The sequence below is a fragment of the Leptonychotes weddellii genome, chromosome 5, assembly GCF_054177405.1.
Source record: "Leptonychotes weddellii isolate Sample4059 chromosome 5, ASM5417740v2, whole genome shotgun sequence".
Lineage (NCBI taxonomy): Eukaryota > Metazoa > Chordata > Mammalia > Carnivora > Phocidae > Leptonychotes > Leptonychotes weddellii.
The window spans coordinates 107481104-107491974 of NC_138373.1; the positions used below are offsets into that span (position 1 = coordinate 107481104).

Genomic DNA, 10871 nt, shown 5'->3' on the forward strand with positions numbered 1-10871 from the left:
TGAGGAAGCTATGGGCCCAGGCACCTCTAGAAACAAGAACCTTCCCCATCCCTCTTAGCACTGAGATCCCATCTCCAGCCTCAGCCTCCAAGCCAGTTCTGAGATCGTCCACTGTCTGGGGCACCTCAGAGCCCCAGGGCAGAGTCACCCTGCTGGGGAGAAGAGGCATCCTCCACGGTTGCTTAGGAAGGTTTATGACCTCATCTGTCCACCAGGTGGCGCACGACTCCTGCAGCGCTGCTCACCCGTAAGCCCGGCACAGCCCCCTCCCCAACACTAATTATGCACCTGCAGGCGGACCCCAGCCTAGCCTCTCACTTCCTTCCCTCGGGCTCTTCTGCCACACCCCCTCCACCCTCCACCCTCCGTCCGCGGCTCCCCTCCCTCCCCCAGCGCCCGCCTGCTCCCCACCACCACCAGCCCCACCCCCTCGCTCCCTCCCTCTGTCAGCCGTGCATCTGGCGCCCCCGGGGAGCCACTGATTCTCAGCCTGTCGCCTCAAGATCCTGGGCAGAGCGAGAGGGGCCCCCAGCTGCGGCTTGGAACACACACCCCTCCAGTCAGCTTCCTCCCTCTGCCCCTCAGGAATGGCCAGGAAAGAGTCTACCAGGAGGCAGTCCTAGAACTCCTCACCTGGCAAGGACATCGGGCCTAAGACAGAGATGGAGAAGAGACAGGGACTGAGGCTGATACAGACAGAATGAGAGACAGAGATATGGGGATGGAGAGATGCAAGGGCAGAGGCAAAGACCCAGAGACGGGAGTGGGGTGTGTGTGTGTGTGTGTGTGTGTGCGCGTGTGCGTGTGTGTGTGTGTGTCTATAGCTGGAGACAGAAGGAGGTGACCTAAGACCAGCAAAAGGAGAAGAGATGAGGTGGGGCAGTCGGGACTCCAGAAGATCAAGACCCTAGTGATGGGCTGCTACCCCGGGTGCCCTAGGCCTGGGAGTCTCCACTGGCCCCGTCTACTACCTCACAGCAGCCCCTGTGCTTGGCACCTGGGCTCAGGATTCTGGTTGGAGCCTTGGGGCGTCGGGCCTGGCCATTCCTGCCCCTTCCGGCCTCTCTCCTCTCTGCCCCATCTGCACCCAGGTCCCCGCCTCCTGGCTTCTGTCTATCTCTCTGGGTGTCTCTGTGTCTGCCTCATCTTCTCATCATCACTGATCCTTTCTGCTGTCTGTCACATCTTTGTATCTGAATATCTCTTTGTATGTGGCTGGGCTTGTCTTTTGGACTGCCAGGGCCAGCGTGTACCTGTGTGTGTGTCCATCTCTGTCTGTGGATGTTTGCTCTCTGCCAAGGCAAGGAAGGGGGTGGGGTCCGAGCATCTGGCTGGGTGTGCTTGTCTCTTGCTGCAAATGTGCATTTGTCTCTGTGTGTGTGTGCTCCTGTGAGTGTGCATCTGTGTGTGTGGGTGTGGGTGTGCATCTGTGTGTGGGGGGGTGTGCATCTGTGTGTGTGTGCTCCTGTGTGGGTGTGGGTGTGCTCCTGTGTGTGTGGGTGTGCATCTGTGTGGGGCAGTGTGCCTCTAGGTGTGCACCTGTCTGCATGTGTGTGCTGGTCTCTGCATGACCATGTTCCGCTCCGCCCGGGGGTTCACCTCTGTGTGTGGCCTGCCCCTGTGAATGCATCTGCGTGCGTGCCTAGGGTGGGGGGTGTTGGTGTCTCAGGGCATGCATCTGTCTCTCGGTCTCTTTGCTTGTCCCCATCTCTCACTGTCTAGGTGTCGGTCATACCACAACCTCAGCCACAGCCTCACCGCATAGCAACAGCTGACAGTTGAAGACTCCCCGGGCAGGGAAGAGAGCGAGACTGGGGGGCGGGGGGGGGGAGGGAGCCGAGCTGATGAAGAAACAGCCAAGAGGATAGGGACAGAGACAAGGCTGGGGCTGGGGACAGAGACAAGGGCAGAGACGGAAAAGGAAAGGGACGAGGCCCAAGAGGAGCTGGTGGTGAAAGATGGGACAGTGGAAGGGAAGGGGTAGAGACTGCACCAAGAGGCTGGGCAGGCGGCGCTGAGGGGACTTCCTGCCCCCCCCCCCGCAGGGACTCTCTGGGCCGCGCGGGGGTCAGCGGTGGGGCGCGAGGGGCAAAAGTGAACGGCCGGTCCAGCAGAGGGGTCCGGAGGCCGCGGAGGTGGCTTGGGGGCGGGGGTGGGGGCGTCGGGCGCCGTTTGTCAGCCCTATTGACAGACGTGATGGGGTTTCCGTCCGTGATCAATGATTCTCATCTCCGGGCCGAATGAGCCGCGGGGCGCCCATCCATCCCCGTCAGCGCCGCGCGGCTGCAGCCGCCCGAGGCCCCGCCCGGCCTCACCTCGGCCCCTGCCCTACTCCTGCCCCGGACCCACCTCAGCCCGGAGCCTAGAAGGGGCCCGGAGCACCGAGGGACCCTGGTCTTGAGGGGCCGCTGAGCCTCGCCGGGCTCCTGCTCCGCCGTGCACCCCTTCGGGGACACGGTCCCGGAGCCTCGGGCCCCACGCCCGGCCCATCCCTCATCGGCGCACAGACCTAGCCCCTCGGGTACGCGACCCCTAGGCCCCGCAGCCCTCTGCGCGTCGCACCTGGGCCGGGGGCGTGTCCGGGGCGTGTCGGGGTGAAAGTCACCTTCGGTGCCCCCAGCTGGGCGGGAGGGGGCGCGCGGGGCGCGGCCGGGATTGGAGCGACGCGGAGCCCCGCCCCCCCCGCCCGCCCGAGTCCGACCCAACTTTCTCCCCCGCCCGCGCCCCGCCCCCAGCGCCGAGCTCCGCTCCTCTCGCTCAGTCCGCGCGGGCCGCGCCGCCTGCTCCCGCCGCTCCGGCAGCCGCCCCACGGCGCGCCAGCCCGGGGCCCCTCGCCCCCAGGCCCGGCTCCGGCCTGCCCGGGACCCGTCCCGCCCGCCCCGCTAGGCCGCCCGGGAAGATGCGGCTGCTCCCGGAATGGCTTCTCTTGCTCTTTGGTCCGTGGCTCCTGAGGAAGGTAAGGACGAGCCGGGCTGGAGCGGGAGCGCCGGGGTCCGGGACGCAAAGGTCCCAGAGTGCGAGGGGCTCCGTGCGCCCGCCCGGCCCCCAGCGCGGAGCGTCCCAACTTTGCGCGGCGCGGGGGACGCGGACAGACAGACTCCCCGATCCAGGACGGGCGCTCTCCCAGCCCAAGTTGGCTGAGGGTTGGGGGTGGGTGCCGGGGTGGAGGCCCGACTTGGATCTGGCTCCAGGCTCGGCGGGGGAGGGGACGAAGCCCGACCCGCGAGTGCGCCAGACTGAGCGGGAGTGCGAGACAGACAGACAAGCCAGCAGGGTGTCAGCCTTGCCGTCTTTCCGCGCCAACCTCGCTCGCCTTCCTCGCTGTCTGTCCTTCCACCCTTCCACCCCGCCTTCCCATTTCTCTTCTCTGCACTTGTCACAATGCCAGGCGGGCACTGTGTTCCGAGCATACACGACCCGAACACACGCGCGCGCACAGATTCGGCCGAACTTGGCTACAATCTCCCATCACATTTCTCGCGGAGACACCTTCTCCCCTGCACAAACCTCGCAGACACACCCCTCTCTCGCGCCCAGCTGATGAGGGTGGGGGCTGTCTGGGAGGGGAGTCTCTCTTCCTGTGCTCTCCTTGCTCCCACATCCCACGGCTGCCTCTTTCCCCCCCACCCCCAGGCTCTGGGGCGAGCACCGAGGCTAAGGAGGCCCAGATTTGATCTGCCTCCCTCCCAACTTAGAGGCTTCAGCTCCCGAGCGCGGTGTGCTCCTATGTGCTGATGCGGAGTGTGTGGGTCAGCGCGTGCACCTGTGTGCATGCATGTGTCTGGGGCAGCCAGGCTTCGGTCCAGGGTGCATGTGTAAGCTACTGTGGTGTGTGGTGTTGACTTTGAAGGGGTGAGTGCAAGCGCCTGCTTCACAGTGCCCTGCTATGTGCCCCACAATGGGGGCCTAGGCCCTGGACCCCGTCTCCTTTCATGGCCTCCTTGCCCAGGACTTTTCCGTTTCCTGCACCCTAACTGCGACTTTCCTAGCTTGGCGGCAGGCAGGTAGATTCCTAAACCCCTACTCCCTGCACACCAGCCCCGAGCCCCTGCGGAATCTGCAAGGGGTGTAGTCATCCTACCTTTCCCCTGCCAACACTTGGACCCCACCTGCTCAGCCAAATCAAACTCAGCAACTCCAGCAGGTTAGGGGCTGTCCTAGTGAAGGTGGTGATTGAGCTTCCTGATTCTCCCAAACGCGCCTGGTGACCTTGAGGGGCTGGAATGTGGGCATAGGGGCCCCCTTCACAAAAACTGCTTCCCCTGGCAGGAGCTCCCTTTGGACTCGCTGCCCAGCTCTGCCCTTAGACTACTGCAGGAGGGGGCCTGGGCCCCACAACCCATCTGTGTATGTGAAGGCCTGGGGGAGAGGAGGTAAGGATGCTACTCCCCTGCCCCTCCTTTGTACTTCCTCCCCACTCTCCTCGCCACTCTCCCCATCAAATAAACTCCCCTGTGGACAGATCTGGTTTAATTTCCTTTGCCCCCTGAAGGGGAATGAAACATCTGGTGAAGACTTGAAGGAGAGTAAGCGTGAGGATGTGAGCGATGGGGATCTGAGTGTGTGTGAGCTGGTTGTGGGTGGGCCTCCGTGTTGGAGTCAGTGGGGGAGAATGTATCTGCCATTTGATCCAGCTTGTGTGCATGTGAGAATCAGTGTTTGCACGCATGTAAGGCCTGTGGGTGTGTACATATGTGTAGCTGCATGGCAGAGTGTGTGTAGAGAAGTGTTTGTGTGTCCAAGTACCTATCTGTGTGTGCTTGTGCGCACTTGTGAGTACAGTATGCGCACATGGGCCTGTCCCAAGGTGGGTCTCCGAGTGCATCTGTGTGCTGGGGTCATGTGTTGCCTGTAGGTAAGTCTCTGGTGTTTGTGAGAGTCTGTGTGCTTGTGGTTTGGAGTGCCTTGGGGTGTGGGTATGGGATTGTGAGGCTCAGGATGTGTTCATGTATCTGCGTGTGGCTTAGGCGTGTGTGTGAGAGCTCAGGGCTGTCTCAGTGCCAGGCTGGGATAATATGTTGACACGGTAAGAGGCTGGTGGGGGACAGTTTACAAGGTAGCTCTTTGGAAAATCCTAATTGTCCAACGCTAACAACCCTGCCTCCCCAGCCCCCTCCTGGGCCTGGGACTCCGGGCTTCTGTTACCCCGGGGGCTGTGGCCTCTTGGCCAGACCTTCTTCAGGATCTTTCTGATAAGGTCTCTGACTCCTCTCCCCCTCTGTCTCTTGCGTTCCCCACCCCTTGCCAAAGCTGCTGCCTACTAGGAGAAGCAGCAGGCGATCAATAGTCACTAATCACTAATCACTAATTACTAATTAGCTGGGGGAGGGCAGGGGCGGGGCCCTGTGGGACCTTCCATCTCTATCCTGCCTCAGGGCAGGATTAGGCCTAAGCGAGCCTCTCAGAGCCGGCGGGGCCCCAGACCTGCGTCTAGCCACCCCCTCCTGCCTCATACCCCTCTCCAGCCCCCCAGCTAATCTCTGGCTGGGCCACTTAGGCACGTGCAGCCTGGGTGAGGGCCCAGAGCCTTGGCGGGGATTTGGGGTAATCAGGGGCCGCAGCTGGGCCGGGGGCACAGGAGAAGGGGGGCCCTGTGAGAGCTCCCTTGGGCCAGAGCCTGCATGTATGAGAGAGGTGCTCATTGGAAAGGAAAATTTAGAGGGTCATGGGGTTGGGGTGGGGGAGGAATTGGAGATCCAGGACTGGGTGAGTGGGGAAGAGGTGAGGTAATTGGGAGACAGAAACAAGGTAATGAAGGGTCACCGGGGTCAGAGGCGAGGTCACTGGGAAGGGGCGACATAAACGTTGAAAGAGACCAGGTAAGTGGAAGGGGCATCCCAGGGCTCAGAGATGAAGTCATTGTCAAGGAGATGGGGAACTTTGAACAGAGCCCAGCAACTCCACATGGGTGGGGTCCAGGAAGGGGACAGGGTGACAGAGAGAGGGCAGGGTCATGGGGTAGGTAGGGGTCCCAGGGCTCAAGCACGGCTGGGCGCAATGGGGAGTCGCGGGTGTGGGGTGCAAGCGAGCTGCGAGGTGGGAATGGGGAGCAGGAAGCGCTGCCTTGAGCGCTAGAAATTGGCGAGTCTCCCCCTCTCCCTCTCCTGCCCCTCCTCCACCTCCACCCCGCCCACTCCCCCTCCGGCTCCGGCTTCGGGAAATTACATCCCCGCTCCGCGGCTCTCCCCCCACCACCACCACCGCGCCCCGGAGCCCGCGCCTTTATAGGCACATTTATTGCAATAATAAAGTGTGGCGCGGGGCGGGGGGCGGGGGGCGGCCTTTCCCGGGGGGACCGCGCCGGCTCTAGGAAGCAGGGAAATAAAATAAAATAAAATAAAATCAAAATTCAGATAACGGTAGCCTTGCGCTGCCGGCCTCGAGCAAGCGGGCAGGCGGGGCTGAGGGGGAGGGGGTGCCGGGCCCAAGGGCAGAGCCCGCCCCACCAGCGGTCCCCGCCCCCTCACGCTATAGTGGGGTCTGGAAGGAGGTATCAGCGCTTCCACCTGCCCGGCCCCCTCCCATAGCCTAATCCTGCCCGTCTTCTGCCTTTTCCTCTGACTTGTCCTCCATACCTGTCCTCAGCTCCTGTCTCTGTCCCTGTCTCCCATCTCCTTCCTTGTCCCCCCCATTGCCCATTCCAGTCCCCATTCACATTTGCCATCCCCATCTCCTGGGTCTCTGCATCCCTCAGCACCCCTGTTCCTGCCCAGAAACCCATCCCCCATTTCTGTTCCCGCCCGGATCTGTTCCCCATCCCCATCCTCCAGTTCCTATCCCACTCTCAGTCCTGCTTGCTGTCCCCAGTGCCCATCCCTCATCCACCATCCCTGTCCTCCTTCATCCCCATTTTGGTTTCTCTACCCCTCGTCATTCCCCTAGTTCCTACCCCATCTACATCCCTGTCTCTGTCCAATGCCTAACCACCATGTATGATCTCCTCTCCATCCCAGTTCCATGCCTATCCTTGTTCCATCCTTATCTCTGCACCATATACCTGTGCCTGCTGAGTGCCAAACCCCAGTCCCCCTCTCTCTCCATCCCAGCCCTCACCCCAGCCTGTCCTGTCCACCCGCCTCTGTCCTTACCCCCGTCTCTGTCCCTGGTTCCCAACCAGACCCTGTCTAGTCCACCCCGCCCTGTCTGCGGTGGCCCCCACCCCCACCCCTTGCTAGGTACAAGGGCTTCATACGCTATTCCCTGCCCTTCCTCAGCCCAGGCCCGGAGTACTCTTCCTTCCCCAACCACAGGGTGCCGTTCCCTTCCCCTGGGCCAGAATCCTGAGCAGCCCCGCCTGACCCACACAGCCAGACAGAAGCCAGGGACTGGCCTGGAGGCCTGGGGGAGGTGCGCCCTGCAATGCGGCTGGGGGCCGACAGCCTGAACCTCCCCCCTTTCCCTGCGGTCCCATCCCGTAAGAACCGCCCCCCCCACACACACAGTGGAGTTTGTTCAGCAGCAAGAGGCTGCCTCAACTCCCCTCCATTGTGTGGGCTCACTGCCTCAGGGGCAAAGCGCTCCTGGCTGGGCTCCCGCCCCGCATGGGCCTGGAGGCGCCTGGTGAGGAGCACCCCCCACCCCCACTCCCACCCCCGCCTGCCACCAAGCACCTCCGCCCCCTGCGCCGACAGCCAGACTAGCCTCTCCCCTCGGCAAATGTCACTGCGCCCAATTAGCTTAATTAAACCAGCTCTGGAGCGAGGGGGACCCCTCCTCGGACAGCACCCTGCTCCCACTCTCAGTCAGAGAGGGGGAGGGACAGCACCATGGGTCTGGGGAAAGAGGGGCTCTTTTATCACCCTGCTTTCCCTCACTCCCACTGCACCCACAGTTGGAGACAGCCTGAAGGATAGAGGGAAAGAACCAAGAGAGACAGACAGAAACAGGGAGAAAAACAGAATCACGGAAGGAGAAAATTCGAGACAGAGTGAGGGACTGAGAGAAGAGTCGCGGAGAGAGATGGAAAAACAGTGAAAGAGGGAGCGCGAGAGAGAGGGAGAGTGATCGTGCAAGCGAGGAAGCCAGAGGGAGGATTTGATTTTATTTTATTCCATGTTCCCATTTCTCGGCTCGTTTCCTCACAGGCTCTCACCCCTCCCTGTCTGAGCTCCCCCCAAGGTCGCTTTGGCTGCCCCCCCAACTCTTCCCTTTTATCTTGGCAGTCTCCTGCAGTGGGTGGGGGTGCGGGTGCCCAAAGCCCAGGGATTTGCCAGGATCAGAGAAGCGCAGACAGCAATTTGTCTGGGATCGCCGGGCGGTGGGGGCCGGGGGCGGGGAGACCCCCAGCACCCCTCACCACCCAGCCAAACCTCCTTCCCTCTCCCAGCTCCTGCCTGCGAGGAGTCGCTGGACTGAAGCAGCCCTTGACAAGTCCTGGGCTGGATGCAGGACTACGAGCGCTGCGGGGGTGTACTGGGAGGGGGTGTCTCAGAGGCATTTGGAGTCATAAGAGCCGGTGACTGGAGACTGATGGATGCCCCTGGGAAGGCAATGTTGGGTCCAGAAGGGTGAGGAGATTAGGAGTCAGAGTTCAAATGACTCCCCCCTTCTTTGACTTTCTCTGGAAGCTTTATGCACTCCCTTTCTCCAATGACCTCCCTGAGGCTCAGGCCCTGCCCTCTCCAAGCCTACCTCCTTGGACGCCTGCCTTGCCCCCTCTCCCCTCCACGGTGGCCTGGGACCCTTCCCACCGTCCTTCTCAGGCCCACCCTCCTGGTGTTAGCTGCTAGCTCAAGCTTGTCTGTCTGAGTCAATCACTCTTGTCGCCCCCGCCCCCCTCACCTGAGCTGGGAGGAGGGATGGACGGGAGGAGGAATGAGGGGGGCGATAAATATGTATGACGAGTGGGTGGTGGCGGCGGCATTAATAACCCGGGATCGCAATGCTGCGGGGATGGGGGCCAGGCGGTGGAGATTCTAGCCCAGCAGCTTGACTCAGGCATTCCTGTCCCTTGTGGACTCCTGGTGTGTACACAGGGCATGTGCAAACAGAGGGGGGCACCCATGCTACCAGGCCTCTTTACCTACCCAAAGCTCAGCCTGCAGGCCAGTGTGGGGAACCCCCCAGGGACCAGTCATATACTCACACAAATGCACCCCTCCCCTCCGGGAACAGACCGCACTTGTTCGTTCTGTCATTGTGGGTATGGTGACACACACCCTTGAGAAAGAGCTTGACACATGGCCAGAGGATGATAGGGGCTCACACAGGAAAAGTAACAGCTCCCGAGAACCAGACACAGCCAACCCAGGCGTACAACTACACCACTCACACCGACCGCAAGCACCACAAGCTGACCGACAGCCTTGCTCAGACCAGCCCGCGGGCACACACAGCGCACCTGGGCACACACACAACCAGGCGCATGCACAACCCGGGCACACGCAACACCCGGGCACACATACAACCCGGGCGCATGCACAACCCGGGCGCATACACAATCTGGGCACACACACAACCCGGGCACACGCACACCCAGGCGCACGCACAACCCGGGCACACACACAACCCAGGCACACGCACAACCCGGGCACATACACAACCCGGGCACACGCACAACCCAGGCGCACGCACAACCCGGGGACACACACAACCCGGGCGCACGCACAACCCAGGCGCACTCACAACCCAGGCGTACGCACAACCCGGGCGCACGCACAACCCGGGCGCACGCACAACCCGGGCACACATACAACCCAGGTGCATACACAACCCGGGCACACACACAACCCGGGCACACACACAACCCGGGCGATACACAACCCAGGCACACGCACAACCCGGCACATACACAACCCGGGCACACACACAACCCAGGCGCACTCACAACCCAAGCGCACTCACAACCCGGGCGCATCTACACAGCCCCAACAGACTGACACAACAGTCAGCACCACAGGCAGACACACACACAGGCCCCTCAGACCACCGTGCGCAGCCCCTCCAGCAGACACGCTCACCCATAACCATAGGTTGAGACACATGGTGAGCGTGCACATGCACACACGCTCTCACACACACCATCACTCCAGGCGCACACACACACAACCAAGCTCGGGCTGAGAGAAACACCAGCACCCAGGCGCACGCACAACCAGGCACACGCACAACCCACGCACACACACAACCCAGTCACTCACATAACCAAGGCGCATACACAACCCAGGCACACGCACAACCCCGGCCCATGCACAACCCGGGCGCATACACAACCCGGGCACGCGCACAACCCGGGCACACGCACAACCCGGGCGCACGCACAACCCGGGCGCACGCACAACCCGGGCGCACGCACAACCCGGCGCATACACAACCCGGGCACACGCACAACCCAGGCGCACTCACAACCCAGGCGCACGCACAACCCAGGCGCATCTACACAGCCCCGACAGACTGACACAACAGTCAGCACCACAGGCAGACACACACACAGGCCCCTCAGACCACCGTGCGCAGCCCCTCCAGCAGACACGCTCACCCATAACCATAGGTTGAGACACATGGTGAGCGTGCACATGCACACACGCTCTCACACACACCGTCACTCCAGGCGCACACACACACAACCAAGCTCGGGCTGACAGAAACACCAGCACCCAGGCGCACGCACAACCCACGCACACACACAACCCAGTCACTCACACAACCAAGGCGCATACACAACCCAGGCACACGCACAACCCGGGCCCATGCACAACCCGGGCGCATACACAACCCGGGCACGCGCACAACCCGGGCACACGCACAACCCGGGCGCACGCACAACCCGGGCGCACGCACAACCCGGGCGCACGCACAACCCGGGCACGCGCACAACCCGGGCACACGCACAATCCGGGCGCACGCACAACCCGGGCGCGCGCACAACCCGG

At 62.3% G+C, this 10871-nt stretch overlaps 1 protein-coding gene across 1 annotated transcript in view; it reads left to right on the forward strand.

The window, feature by feature from the left end:
• The first annotated feature begins 2899 nt into the window (after window positions 1-2899).
• The window catches only part of NXPH4 (neurexophilin 4), an 11169-nt gene continuing 3197 nt past the window's right edge, over window positions 2900-10871 (forward strand). Inside the window, exon 1 of the mRNA XM_081818970.1 lies at window positions 2900-2956. Coding sequence (XP_081675096.1) covers window positions 2900-2956 — 57 coding nt within the window. The remainder of the gene's footprint in view (window positions 2957-10871) is intronic.